Below are 15,000 nucleotides of genomic sequence, written 5' to 3'. Positions count from 1 at the left end.
CATTCAGGAGACTATCACAGACACGCCGTCTTCTATTTGGGCCGGGGCTTCCATCGCGCCGTCGTATCCAGTAGCCGTGGTTAAGTCGACGGCTCATACGCAAAAAAAAAAATCAAACGGTTTCTAACCCAGACAGGTTCTGCTGCCTTGGGGGTGAGGTTGGCCCAGCAGGGTGAGCTCTGCCCTGGGTAGATAAAGTGAGGGGTCGGGGGTGGGGGACAGGGGCATGGGGGGATGCTACCCTATCTACTGGCCCCTGTCCTCTAGATTACAGGGGGGGGGGGGGGGGGGGGTCCTCAGAGACGAGTCCTCTGCAATGAAATTGTCTTCTTTCTTGGCCAGCCACTGTTGCCGTGGGTTACATGTGTGGCTGGGCACACAGCAGGTGGTAGGCACACACACAGAGAGAGGAGGAGGAGGAGGAGGAGGAGGAGGAGGAAGAATATTGTTTAGTCATGGTCCGCATGGCCGCCTCCTCCTCCTCCTCCTCACGGGGACTCTTCAGGACGACGAGGTGGAGGTGTGTTTGTGTGTGTGTGTGTGTGTGTGTGTGTGCGACTGCAGGGAGGAAGTGATGGAGGAGGCGACGTTTTATAGAGGGGAACTGATGTGGAAGAGAGACGCAGATAACGCGCAGCAAGTGAGAAGGTAGGAGGAGAAGTCTGCAAAGAGAGGAGTTGGAGACATGCTGTCTGCGCTGTGGGATGCATACTTTCCCCTGGAATGTTTGGAGAGGAGCGGCGTGTGTGTGCATGTGTGTGGGCGTGTGCGCGAGTGTGTGTGTGTGTGTGTGTGTCCTCCGCCGTGGACACGCGTACGCGTGCCCCGTGCGGGCGCGCCCACTGCGCACACCACCTCCCTCACCTCCGCCCTCCTCAGTGGGAGCAGGGCTGCTGCGTGTTTGGCTTGGCGTCGCCGCACACCGGCCCGCTTCCTGTGTGGCCCACTGCAGAGCAGGGAGGGAGGAGGAGGGGGGGGGGGGGTGCAAGGAGTTTGTTTCCATGGTAACCCAGCCCCCACTTCAACCGAGGTGATGGCTGAGTCAGGCCCAGGTCGGGGTGGCCGGCCTCCCCTCGTCCGCCCTCACCTCCCCCCCCTCCATCCCAACCCCCCCCCCCCCCCCCCACCTCACATGCGGGAGGAGGACCAGGGAGCAAACGAGGGACGAATCATCATGACATTGTTATCTTGTGTCTGTGCTAATTTTATAGCCTGTAGTCCCAAACCCTCGACTTAACTCCTCCCTCTCCTCTTGTCTCCTCCCCCTCGAACCCGCCCCGCCCCCGCCCCCGCCCCCGCGCCCCCAGCCGACGAGGCCCTGAGCTACAGCGTCACCACCCTGGCCATCGTCATCGTGGCGCCCGTTCATCGTGCTGGTCGTCCTGTCCACCATCGCCATCCTGGTGTTCCGGCGGATCCACCACAACCAGATGGAGAGAGCTGTCGGCGCGCGACGCCGAGTACGGCACCATCGATGGCCTCATCGCCTCCAACGTGGGGGAGAGCACCCTGGCGGTGAGTGGGGGGGGGGGGAGAGGGCCAAACACACTAGTCCTGGTTCATGGGTTGGATCGTGGTGCTATGCTGCTACGGTCGTGCTCAATGGGGGACTGTGGAGCGTGGGGTGGAGGAAATGCTCTTAAAGCAATCAGGCTACAGGCCGGGTCCCATTCCCAAGCAAGACGGTGTCTGCTTTCTGGTGCTGCGGGGGTTTAGTTTGGTTGAGTTTTTGTTCCACGGTTAACTTTTGTGCGTGTTCGAGGGTTGCATTCGTGAGTGGTTCGAAGAAAATGACTGTTTTGAGCAGAAGCTTGTTTTGGTCAAAACATAAAAATGCAATGTTAAATATTGTTTTGATTCTGGAACCATTAACACACACACATAATGATGTGAAGCGGAGATATTTAGCTGCTCATTGTGTATATTCTTAACTGCAGTACAAAAGGGGAAAGAATTTCCCCTCCAGAGTGTGTTCTTCGAGGTCTGGTAAACAGACGTGGAGTTTAGGCGGAGTCCTGTGGTTAACGTTGGCTCTGTGTGACAGCCGTGCACAGTTACTGGCTCGCATACACACACACACACACACACACACACACAGGCACACGCATACACTATAATTAAGCTCAGAGCAAACATGGTGCAATCTGCAGCGCAGGCGGAAAAATATTTTGCCGTCTGCCGCTCGGGTTTAGTCGTCTGCTCCGGTCGTCTGCTTCGGTCGTTCTGTTTTAGTCGTTTTGGTATTCTGTAAATAACACCACATAGCTTTATTATATAATGTCTGCTTGGATTCTAGCGAGCCCCCCCCCCACCCCCCCCCCCCTTTGTAATGATTGATGTTAGATGACTGGTAGCACTGCCGTGCTACTACAAGCTATTGATTATTGATGCAGAGTGATGGATAGTTGTCCAACTGCAAACACCAAACGTGTGTGAGAGAGAGAGAGAGAGTGAGAGAGAGAAGAGAGAGAGAGAGAGAGAGAGAGAGGAGAGAGAGAGAGAGGAGAGAGAGAGAGAGAGAGAGAGAGAGAGAGAGAGAGAGAGAGCGAGAGAGAGAGAGAGAGAGGAGAGAGAGAGAGAGAGAGAGAGAGAGAGAGAGAGAGAGATGCGTCGCTGTCATTTGATTCATTTCAAGTTATTTTCAAAGGTTACTCCCAATGCTTGGCAGTGGGAAAGTGTAGCCACAGAATGTTGTTGCGTAATTAAACTCTGCTCTGCATCGCCGGGAGGGTTATTAGAAACTGGGGGTGAGTTTCTGGTCTCCGTCTGGAGCCATGGGTCCAGGATGGTTTCAGCCTCTATCCTCAAGTGCTCCTCAGATGGACCTCCTCAACAAAGCAGGAGGGTTGTAACTCAACGTTGGTTTTTGCTATGGCTGCTGAAGCACATTTCTTTGGTATCATTGTCTTTCATATCATCTCTTTACATCTGCAGGCTTTTATAGAAGGTGTTGTTAACATATATATTATGTTTACAATATAAGTTGCTATGTAGTGGGTCAAACCAGGCTTCCCTGTCTAAATAACGTTCAGTCTTTCCCTGGTGTGTTTTTTTCCGTGACTTGAATGTCAGAGTGGCTCTGTACTGCCCCCTTGTGGCGGTTGGGAGATCAAAATAAAAGGCTTAGCAGCATTGCGTCTGTTTTGGAGTCTGGCGCTGGGATTAGATCAGATCTCCCGATGCCCCCACCTTCATCACCGGGGAGGCGACCGCACTGCTGTTGTTTACACAGCAGGTGGCACCCTAAACCCTCCGGTGTTGCTCTGCCGCACAAACACACGTACACACAGACACAGACATGTAAACACACACACACACACGGACACGTACACACACACGGACACGTACACGCACACGCACACAGTTACAGACACGCGCACACAGACACGCGCACACACACGGACACGTACACACACACAGACACGTAAACACTCACACATACACACACGACACACACACACTCACACACACAGACACGTACCCACACAGATGCACGCACACACAGACACGTACACACACACAGACACGCGCACACAAACATGTAAACACGCAGTCGTACACACACGTACACACATAATTATACATACACAGACTTGCACACACGCCTATACGAAAAACTAAAGTTTATACCCTTTCAGTACACACACACACACACACACACACACACACACACACACACACACACACACACACACACACACACACACACACACACACACACACACAGCAAGATGCTAAGCCCCCCCCCCCCCCCATGAATCCAGTGGATACCACATCAAAGGCAGCCTGATTACATTTCGCCATGGGGACGAAAGGCAACGATTCTTTCACCACCCCGCCAAAAATGTCTCTTTCCCAAACTCTAGGGTGTGTGTGTGTGTGTGTGTGTGTGTGTGTGTGGACATTGACAAACATATTGTGTGTTGGAACCAAAATTGATAAACATATTGTGTGTGTCTGTTTGTGTGCTGACATTGATAAACATATTGTGTGTGTGTGTCCGAGCTAACAGTGCTAAACATATTGTGTGCGTGTGTGTCTGTTTGTGAGCTGACTGTGATAAACATATTGTGTGTGTGTGTGTGTGTGTGTGTGTGTGTGTGTGTGTGTGTGTGTGTGTGTGTGTGTGTGTGAGCTGACAGTGATAAACATATTGTGGGCATGTGTATGTGTGTGTTTGAGCTGACAGTGATAAACATATTGTGTGCGTGTGTGTTTGAGCTGCCCGTGATAAACATACTGTGTGTGTGTGTGTGTGTTTGTGTTTCCCAGGACCTGCTGGACCACTCGTGTACGTCTGGCAGCGGCTCCGGCCTCCCGTTCCTGGTGCAGAGGACTGTGGCTCGTCAGATCACCCTGAACGAGTGTGTGGGTGAGTGTCGCTCTACCCTCGCTCCCTCCGTCTCCCTCACTAACGAGTGTGTGGGTGAGTGTCGCTCTACCCTCGCTCCCTCCGTCTCCCTCACTAACGAGTGTGTGGGTGAGTGTCGCTCTACCCTCGCTCCCTCCGTCTCCCTCACTAACGAGTGTGTGGGTGAGTGTCGCTCTACCCTCGCTCCCTCCGTCTCCCTCACTAACGAGTGTGTGGGTGAGTGTCGCTCTACCCTCGCTCCCTCCGTCTCCCTCACTAACGAGTGTGTGGGTGAGTGTCGCTCGACCCTCGCTCCCTCCGTCTCCCTCACTAACGAGTGTGTGGGTGAGTGTCGCTCTACCCTCGCTCCCTCCGTCTCCCTCACTAACGAGTGTGTGGGTGAGTGTCGCTCTACCCTCGCTCCCTCCGTCTCCCTCACTAACGAGTGTGTGGGTGAGTGTCGCTCGACCCTCGCTCCCTCCGTCTCCCTCACTAACGAGTGTGTGGGTGAGTGTCGCTCTACCCTCGCTCCCTCCGTCTCCCTCACTAACGAGTGTGTGGGTGAGTGTCGCTCGACCCTCGCTCCCTCCGTCTCCCTCACTAACGAGTGTGTGGGTGAGTGTCGCTCTACCCTCGCTCCCTCCGTCTCCCTCACTAACGGGGCCTTTATTGTGAAGAGAGGTTTCCCAGTGCTTTTTTGGGTAGACCGCCTGTTGCCAACTAGTCCGCTGTGCAAATGATCATTTAAAGCATGATGTACTCCCTCACTAACAGGGCTTTTATTGTGAAAAGATGTTTCTCAGTGTTTTTTTTTCGGTAGACCACCTGTTGCCAACTAATCTGCTGGGTTTAGAATCATTTGAAAGCATGATGCACTCCCTCACTAACAGGGCTTTTATTGTGAAGAGACGATTCCCAGTGCTTTCTGGGTATACCGCCTGTTGCCAACTAGTCTGCTGGGCTTGGAACCATTTACAAGCGTGATGCACTCCCTAGTCTCGCAGACCATCATGTGATCTACGAGGACAGCTCGTCTATCTCATGTGACAAAAAAGAAATTGCACTGTTGATTCACATTTGGTTAAAAAACAAGGCTAAAAATATCTTTTATGACCTAACGTGTTCCAATAAAATCAGCCCTTAGTAGCTGAGTGGTTGAAAACAACATGGGTATCATGCAATTCATACTGTGGTAAGTGAATCCATGTATCCATGGCGACCACACCTTGTTTAATCTATTATAAATAAGCACCAAAACATCAGCTGTTTGCCTTTTTTTCCCCCCGTCTAATCAAATCACAGAACTGTCATTTTAATCTCATTGTTGTTGTACATGAAAAGTTTGATTATGAATTTAACCTTCACTAACGGTTACAACGGCTAACGGCAACGCTCGCTAATAAGAGCGTTCACTAACGGTAACGTCCGCTTACGCTAACGGTTGCTAACGCTTGTGGTGTGTTTCCCGGCCGCAGGTAAAGGGCGCTACGGCGAGGTGTGGCGTGGCCAGTGGCAGGGCGAGAGCGTGGCCGTGAAGATCTTCTCCTCCAGGGACGAGAAGTCCTGGTTCAGGGAGACGGAGATCTACAACACAGTGCTGCTACGGCACGAGAACATCCTGGGTATGGAGACGTGTGTGTGTCTGTGTGTCTGTGTGTCTGTGTGTCTGTGTGTCTGTGTGTCTGTGTGTCTGTGTGTCTGTGTGTCACGGACACACAGACACACAGCTTTGATGCACGCATGATGAGTCAACCTAAGTCATTAAAAGAGCTGAAGTTTGGAAACGATTGCAGATGATTAAACCTTTTTCAAGCCCTTTGAGGCTCTGTTATGAAGGGCTGCTCAAACATAATTGACTCAGCTTGACTTCATAAATAATGACATCCTCTCGCTGCGATACCATTTTTAAAGGGCCTCTACTTTACCACCATGTGTGAGGCAAATTTAGTCATTACCGCGGTCTGTATCAACAGAGATACTCCTGTTGGTACAGTCCATCAGAGGGGTGATCGATTTCCCAATCATGTAGGTGGCCACTCCCACTTGTGATGTCCTCCGTGGATCGATTTTAAAGGGGTGATATCATGACGCCAAGTGTGAGTGTGATCAGCCATTACAAGAAGCCGTTTGAAAATATGCTCTCCCTGTGCCCTAGTTGCATCACTAGTGGCCGTTTCCACCTAGATGTATGTTAGATAGATCAGTCCACTACCCTAACCAGTGGACTACGGCAAATGTTGCTGATCTATCTGTCATACATCTCGGTGGACACGCCCACTAGTGATGTTGTAAGACACAGGGAAAGGCAGTGTAATGGCTAATCACACACACCACTGGTGGCATGATATCACCCCTTTCAAACCGTGAACGACGTCCAATCACAACTTGGTGACGATAAACCAGAGAGCCTTTAAGGCAAGCCCACACCGGACCGAAACTCGGCGTCGGTGAGAAAATCGGCGTCGGTGACATGAGTCTATTTGGTGTGGTCGCTCAAATCGGCCACGTCGGCGTTAGTTTCAGCCGATTCAACATGTGTAATTGCCTCGGCCATTCGAGTCGGTCATTCTTTTTCCATTCTGAATGGTGGAGGGCTAGCAGCTTGACTAGCGAATCAGTGAAGCCCAGAAGTGAGGATTTTAAACATACCAGATAAACAGTGTAATCGAAGAAGAGGACCTGCTACTTCCGGTTTTCGTGTTTTCGGAACGTACGGCGTCGGCTGTAATCCCGTAGGTGTGTACCGCCCATGTCGGTGTTCGAGTCGGCCAGATTAAATAGCCCGACGCCCTTTTACCGACGCGAATCGGGCAGTTGGTCCGGTGTGTGGTTGACTTTAGAGTTTAAACTGATCATCATCGAGTCGAGACTCACGCCCCCCCCCCTCCTCCTCCTCCTCCTCCTCCTCCTCCTCCTCCTCAGGCTTCATCGCGTCGGACATGACGTCCAGGAACTCCAGCACCCAGCTGTGGCTCATCACCCACTACCACGAGATGGGCTCGCTGTACGACTACCTGCAGCTCAGCACGCTGGACGCCGGCGGGTGCCTGCGGATGGCGCTGTCCATCGCCAGCGGCCTGGCCCACCTCCACGTGGAGATCTTCGGCACGCAGGGCAAGTCGGCCATCGCCCACCGTGATCTGAAGAGCAAGAACATCCTGGTGAACAAGACGGGGCAGTGCTGCATCGCCGACCTCGGTGAGTGTCTAGAACGGCGAAACGACTGCGTCTGTGCAGCGCTTTTCTAACCCGTTGCCGTTCAAAGCGCTTTACAATGTTGCCCCACATTCACCCGTTCACGCGCACATTGACACGCCGTCGGCGGTGTCAGCCACGCAAGACGACAGCAGTTATATGTGCCTTGCTCGGGGACATCTCGACGCTCAGCGAGGAGGTGCTCGGGGATCGAACTAGCAAACCTTCCGGTTACCAGCCTACCCTCTCTACCTCCTGGGCCACATGCCGCCATAACACCTCCTTTGTATGCAGGAAAAAACGGTTGTTAACAAGGACAAATCTGCCGTTGGCCAAACCACGGTTTGTGACAAACAAAAAAGGAAAACAAGAGTACAAAAGAGAGCATATGAAAATAACTCACGAAATATAAAATTTAGGGCCGTGATTCTGACAATGGATATTGTCATTATAATCACGGCAAATGGAACATGATAAAGGTCTAAGTGTTGATGCCGTGGGCGCTGTTTCCCCAGGCTTTTCTTGGCCCCGTTTGTGTTTCTCCACTTGTTTTAGTCAAATGTTCCTGTGTGATGGCGTCAGGTTGGGGGGGTTGCGGGGGGGGGTGCAGTCAGACTCATTGAGACACTGCCAGCCGGTCTGTTATTAATCAATGTCGTCGTCTCTGTCATTAGAGAGAGTAGCAGTGCTGCCGCTTCGCTAACTAAAAACACATTAAGAGCCACTTCAGCCCGCTGCCGTCGGACTGCCAATGTTCTTTGTGCTGTTAATAAATAATCCAATCCAGCATCCGGATCTAACCTGGTCAGGGGAGGGTTTAAGCACTTTAATTGGCTGTTCTGGCGAAACCTCTCTCTCTCTCTCTCTCTCTCTCTCTCTCTCTCTCTCATTCTCTCGTGTGTTGACATGTTCTGGTTTACAGGGAAATCAAGGTTATTGTTGTTTTGATCGGAACAGGGAGATTGGTTGCTCTGTTGGGGTTTGGGGGGGGGGGGGGGGGGGCGGGCGATGGGGGTTGGTTGGTGGTGGTGGGGTTGTTGTTGTTGGGAAGAAAATGGAAGAAGTTCAAAGGCAGGGGGAGCCTCTCAGGGCCAAAACCCAGCTGCTTATCTTTCCGTCAGACAGAATTTTAAAAGCATCCTCCCCTCAAACCTTCGTTCTACTCTGGTTAATGTCTTGGAGGACCTACCTGTTACTACATAGACGCTTTCGTTGGTGCACCGCACAAATCAAGGTTTTACCGAAAATCCTCCTTTCAAGCTTTTGAGTCAAAAGAAAATACCTGACAGCTAATTGAACATTTAAAAGGATTTCAACACTACAGGGATGGGATTCTAACGCCACCTCCTCCCCCCCCCAACCCCCCCACCCCCACCAGGCCTGGCGGTGATGCACTTCCAGGACACCAACGAGCTGGACGTGGGCAACAACCCCAAGGTGGGCACCAAGCGCTACATGGCTCCCGAGGTGCTGGACGACTCGGTGCAGACGGACTGCTTCGAGTCCTACAAGCGGGTGGACATCTGGGCCCTGGGCCTGGTGCTGTGGGAGGTGGCCCGGCGCACCGTCAGTAACGGTCAGTGGGTCGCACGCGCACGCACGCACATATGCACGCACCCGCAATATGTTATCACTGTCAGCTCACAGACACAGTATATGTATAAATATTTCGGTGCACGCACTCACACACAGTTCTCACTAGGGATGCACCGAAATGAAAATTCTTGGCCGACACCGAAACCGAATACCGAATGTGGCTTTTGCTGTTTTTCATTCATTCATTTTAATTTAATTAGTTTTAATATTTATTTAATACTGAACGTTTTCTAACATTCCAGCAGACCTTATAGCAAGAATTTAAGAAGAATGTACCTTTAAATAAATGAGTAAAACATATATATATATTTTTTTATCCAAAAAAGAAAATGTTCAGTGTATTATTTTCGGCCTTTTTACTCCTTCGGCCGAAACCGAACATGATGTTTTGGGCCATTTTCGGGCGAACATGTTCGGTGGCCGAATATTCGGTGCATCCCTAGTTCTCACTCTGTTCTTCTGCTGTTTGAACGATCGTATCAATGGTGCACAGGACAGACTGGAAGAGATTAGTCTTTGGTCATAACTGTCCTTACAAACGATGTTTGAGGGTTTTAATGTATTATTTCACCCAGTCAAACTCCATTATTTGTGCTACCAACGATTTATTTGAGTGGGAATTAAGGCTCACTTAAAAAAGGGCAACATGCGGTACGTAGAAAGATCGAAGGCTTGAGGCGTAGGGCGGTTAAGTTAACAGCATTACCAGTTTCCTTGAATGCATCAATGGGTCAATCGATAACGAGAGACTCTGTAAGTGACGTGGCCTTGACTGTCCAATCACACACCGTTCTTTGATCACATGACTCACGTTTCTTAACAGCACAACAAAGTGTCTTAATCTAGATGTTGCCCTTCTGATAAGCACGCCTGTCCCTTAGTGGTGATGTCAGCAGCAGATTGGTTGTACTTTCTCACCTCAGCTCAGTGGCTGAGCTTATCATTAGCTTACAGTCAAGCAAAAAAACGTTTCAGTTGATTGAACGGATGAATAAAAGCTAAAGTTGACTTTGAAGTAGACCTTATCAGCAGTCATGATGTTACTATGGCCCAATCCCATTTCTACCCCTTATCCCTTACCCTTCCCCCTTCAAAACAAGGGGGAGGGGTATGGGTAAGGGGTAGAAATGGGAGTGGGCCTATATATCATGTCATATTCCCCCCAGGAGCTCAAAGGTGTGTTGTTGTTCTTGCTTTCTCCACCTCCAGGCATCGTGGAAGAATACAAGCCTCCTTTCCACGATGTGGTCCCCAGCGACCCCAGCTTCGACGACATGAAGAAGGTGGTGTGTGTGGACCAACAAAGGCCCAACATCCCCAACAGATGGTTCTCAGACCCTGTGAGTCCAGATGTACATTTGTATTTCAGCAGGTCTAACGTTGTGGTGTAAGGACAGATTGGTAGAGAAGACATTGCATTTAGTGAAGCAGTAAAGAAATCATTCACCTCGGGGCCCGAAGCAATGACTTGGTAAACATTTTATACTTTAAGTGACATATGTAATGACTTAATGATTCGTTTTGTCATAACTTTAGCCTCATAGCATAATGCCTGGGTCATATTTTAAGGTTCATCTTGTATTTAGCTTCAAAAATGCCTAAGTCAAATAGATGACATAGGCAGATAGTGATTATGGAATGTGAAAAAAAGCACTCTGATTGGTTTAGGATATAGCCAATGAGGCACAGGGAATCAGCAGCGTTACGAGAGTACAGTTAGGTTAGGTATCACAATATGGCCAAAATATGACTACGGCAATTTCGCTACGAGACTCACGAAAATAAAGACGTCAAAGCTAAAGTCACAGAGGAAAGGAACTGGTGGGCAGTGGGGTGGTGAAGAAGCAGGTAGTGGGCGGCTTCATGATGATCTAACTGTGGCCCCTGTGTCTCCCCAGACCCTATCGTCCATGGCTAAGCTCATGAAGGAGTGCTGGTACCAGAACCCTTCGGCCAGGCTGACAGCGCTGCGCATCAAAAAGACTCTGACAAAGATCGACAACTCGCTGGACAAAATCAAAACGGACATCTGAGGGGCCGAGGTGGGGGGAGAGGGGAGCCCCCTCGGGGGCCTGCATCGAGACGTCCAGACCTGGGAGCTGGTCGCATCGAGACCGGAGGATCCAGCCTGGTGCCCTTATAGTGGCACACTGTATTTATTTTGTAAAGGACACACAAGCTCGACAAGAAGGGGGACATTTTGGAATCCGTGAGATGGCTTACAGGGCTTCTCCGAGACCGCCGTTGCATCTTGGGAGATCAGACCGTGAGCTGTAATCATAGGAGAGACATTGAAGCTTCACTGCTGGTGTAAAGTATTCATAGAAGAAGAAGAGGAAGAGGAAGGAGATCGATACACTGCTGCCGGGGATTTGGAGTGTTCTAGTTTCAGTTTAGAACAACAGAACTTCTTTAACGAGTTATTCATTTTGAAGCACAAATTGTAAGATGTAGTAATTAGCAATACCTCTTTATTTCTGTCATTGCAATGGTACGTCTTGGCATAATTTATTCGCAATGGGGAGTTCTATTCTTTTGTTCTTCTAATGGAAAGTGTTCAACATGCCAGATCAGAAGTGGTAGTTTTCAACTCTGGTTACTCTCTCGGTTTAGCCTAAGGGATTCACTGATCCTGTAACATTAGTTACCAGAGGTCATAACGAATCATCACAAGAGGTTCTCAACCCAAATGTTCCGGAACGTCACGGAAACTCCGCCCTACACTTTGACATTAATACCTTCTCTACATATTCTGTGTTTTCTTTATTTTTATCAGGCTTTAAAGAGAAGAATGCTAAAAGAACAAATACGATGTAAGCTAGTTGATGCTGGGATTCATTCCCCCAGGAGCAGTATAAGCCTGTGATGCTGTGTCTTAATGCGTGCATTGTTGTCTTAATGGGTGCATTGTCGGAGTCATTGAAGTCAAACGTCAGCCTTTTTTTTTTATTTCTTTAATATTTTATATCAAATAGTGATTTCTATTAATTAAATAGAAAAATTGTAATCATTGATTGGTCTCTTTTGTTTTGATGCTGTTTACAAGAACAGCCAACAGCTGTGTCTCTATCCAACTCTACTCGTATGAGTCTACTGCTTAGTAGTACTGACAATTCTCACCCTCAAACAAAATATCACCCGCATATAAACACTGTACTACATACTGTCATCCAAATATATACACCTGTACTAATTTCTCCCAAATATATACACACTGTACCACAGTCAACATAATACATACAAACTACTGAATAGTGTCACTATACTTTTGTCAGCCGGCATAGAATCTGTTTGTTTTTTTAAACCAGACTAGGTCTCATTCACATTGTCAACAGAAGGGCTACAATATCTGAGCTGATCAGGATGAAACGTTCAGGTCTGATCAATTATATACACAGTGAATTCCATGAACACAAACGGGAAATGGTCACAATCACAGACACACAGAGTAAATTGGCTTGTGTAAACTAAAATCAATTGGATCATCCAATGTTTATCTTTTAACTGCTATTCTAGGCGCAGTCCCTCCAAGTAAGTGTTTGCTATTGAATTGGGTATTACCACTCTGAGTGAAGTCCTTGAAAGGGATCCCGGACTCAAAGTGCTCTCTTCACACAGAACCACGGCTCTGATGGGCGAGTGCTATTGACGCAGACATTGGGTTTGCTTTGCATTCAATTCATGGTTGATCCTCATCACGATAATGTCTTTATTAGAAAATAGTTTCATCACAGATGCTTTGCCACAGATGAGCCACTGCAGACTAGATATGAGACCCATAGTTAGAGCTATGATTGACACCTGCGTTTGTCCTACGCTCCTACTCAGTGAAAAGGTGGCATGCATCACGTCCTGATAGATAGATTGACAAGTGGGCTTCAAGTGGTCTTCATAGTGGGCCAATGTTGGCCTACAGTAGGCAACTGAAGACGTTTGAAGTGGACAGGAATTTGACTATTTTATACTTTCAATCTGCAATTATCACTTGTTTTTATGATCTGCAAATATTATAGAATATATAATTGTACAAAAACAATGCATGGTTTTAATGACATGGCGATATATATATATTTTTTAAAAGATGTTATTCAAACAACTGCATGCAAATGTTTTAAATATTTGCATGCAATAACCCAGATCAAAACAAAGTGACACCACCCCTCCTGTAATTGCACTTTCAGGTTGGATGAGTTCAGCTACGCAGGGAATGTCTGCAGATAATTAGAGATAAGGAGACAAACTCACAGAGCACTGAGATATTGGAGCCGAGCTGGTGTTTCGCTCACTGTTTTGGAGCAAAGGCTCAGAAGGCGCTCGCTTGGTGGTCATCAGTGGCTCACACACACACCGACTGACCATTTCGCATTGGGAAACAGGTAAACGTTTTTAAGGCCACCTGCAGGGACAAGGAACCAACAGAGACAGATGGCGCGTTTCGCTTAATCGACTCATTTGTTGGGACCATTACCGGAGGAGCATAAACCGGAGGGATGCACTAAGGACACGAGGAGAAGCCTCATACGCAGCCCTCCTTACTTCAAGCACAGCGGGGGGCAGAGTCGACTGGACACTAGGTGCCCACTCTCTCCTCCAGTCAAGGAGTCCCTCCCAGTGTGTTTATCATTGGGGTGTAGAGCGCGGTAATCCTCTTACTCCTGTCAACAGAGGCGGAGCGATTCTTTTATTGCGTATTCACTTTTCGCTCTTTGCTTATCGAGTGTGCGCCTGTGTGTGTGCCTGTTGAGAGGGAGCAATGCACGGGGCGCGTCGTGGTCGAAGTGCGCCAACTCAAAAAGTGGGATGAATTCTGGTGGAATAGCAGTTTAAACATAGTCCAGCAGTGGCAGCAGCGGCGGCGGCGGCAGCGGCAGCAGCAAGACGACCAGATGCGACCGCGGCGATGAATCGTCTGCGGACCCTGAGCGTCGAGGCGGCGCTGTTTTTCCTGTCCGTCGCTCAGCTCAGCCAAGGTACTGCAACCAACCTGGACTCTGCAACACGTTCCGCTCCTCAGGGTTTGTTCTCTGGACTGCTTTATCTTTTATTTTTTATGGTTGTCTTTAATACTTAGCACGATAACGACGTGCAGTCGAAATATTTTTTTAATTGCTTTTTTTAATTATTATTATTCATTGTTATAATGCCATGTGACCCATAGCCTACATTGGTGCTTGGAATGGAGATCATGTCAGATTGTAGCCCTACTACTACTCAAAGCATATGAGAGTTTAAGGAGTCTGAGCAATCATTTTCATTATTAGTAGGAATAATATTGTGATGGAGAAATGGACATTAAATGGGTGCTTATGGTTGCTTCACCAATTGGTAGGTAATCGCTAGAACTCATGCGCTCAACACACAGAAACTTTGGCAATAATAAAATACAGTGTATAGGCCTATAACATCCAGGGAAAACAACAAGCTTGTTGTTTTTCCAGTGTAAGCCATCCAGGGGTTGGAAAGCCTAACCCCTGGACAGCGGTCCTCTGTGATTGGAACAGCTTGGTGATTCGGCACCCTAAATAAACAGTAGTGCCTATAAATAAGACCAGCACATGGAACAGATGTCAGGAGTGAGTCACCTGGGTGATCCACGGGTCAAGGGGCCTGGTTGCCAAGTAGTTTTTATGTGTTTTTATGGACCGGCTGTTTCATCAGTAGGTTACTCATCTGGATTTTATCGGTTAACCACAAGGAAAATAAGATTGTTAAGTCTGAGGTTGGACCGGTTATCTGCTACTCCTTGTGTTCATTCTCCTGTTCTTGATGTTTGACATCGGCCAATTATACTGTGTTAATTATCAAACTTAACTAGGATTTGCATCCCTGCAACAGTATTTGATCTCACGGTGCTCTTG

At 48.7% G+C, this 15,000-nt stretch overlaps 2 protein-coding genes across 2 annotated transcripts in view; both read left to right on the top strand.

The window, feature by feature from the left end:
* Nucleotides 1-12,154, top strand: part of LOC132448644 (activin receptor type-1-like) — a 28,065-nt gene extending 15,911 nt beyond the window's left edge. The window contains 9 exon segments of the mRNA XM_060040096.1: nucleotides 1,308-1,366; nucleotides 1,368-1,439; nucleotides 1,441-1,515; nucleotides 4,273-4,372; nucleotides 5,827-5,973; nucleotides 7,274-7,549; nucleotides 8,925-9,122; nucleotides 10,352-10,482; nucleotides 11,041-12,154. Of these exon segments, the coding sequence (XP_059896079.1) occupies nucleotides 1,308-1,366; nucleotides 1,368-1,439; nucleotides 1,441-1,515; nucleotides 4,273-4,372; nucleotides 5,827-5,973; nucleotides 7,274-7,549; nucleotides 8,925-9,122; nucleotides 10,352-10,482; nucleotides 11,041-11,175 (1,193 nt within the window). The 3' untranslated portion in view covers nucleotides 11,176-12,154.
* A 370-nt stretch (nucleotides 12,155-12,524) lies between these two features.
* LOC132448645 (activin receptor type-1C) overlaps nucleotides 12,525-15,000 on the top strand; it is a 20,781-nt gene continuing 18,305 nt past the window's right edge. The window contains exon 1 of the mRNA XM_060040097.1: nucleotides 12,525-14,112. Coding sequence (XP_059896080.1) covers nucleotides 14,043-14,112 — 70 coding nt within the window. The 5' untranslated portion in view covers nucleotides 12,525-14,042. The remainder of the gene's footprint in view (nucleotides 14,113-15,000) is intronic.

The sequence above is a fragment of the Gadus macrocephalus genome, chromosome 20 (assembly GCF_031168955.1).
Source record: "Gadus macrocephalus chromosome 20, ASM3116895v1".
Taxonomy (NCBI): Eukaryota; Metazoa; Chordata; class Actinopteri; order Gadiformes; family Gadidae; genus Gadus; species Gadus macrocephalus.
The sequence above is the reverse complement of the archived record's forward strand: the minus strand, read 5'-3'. Positions and strand labels throughout refer to the sequence as shown.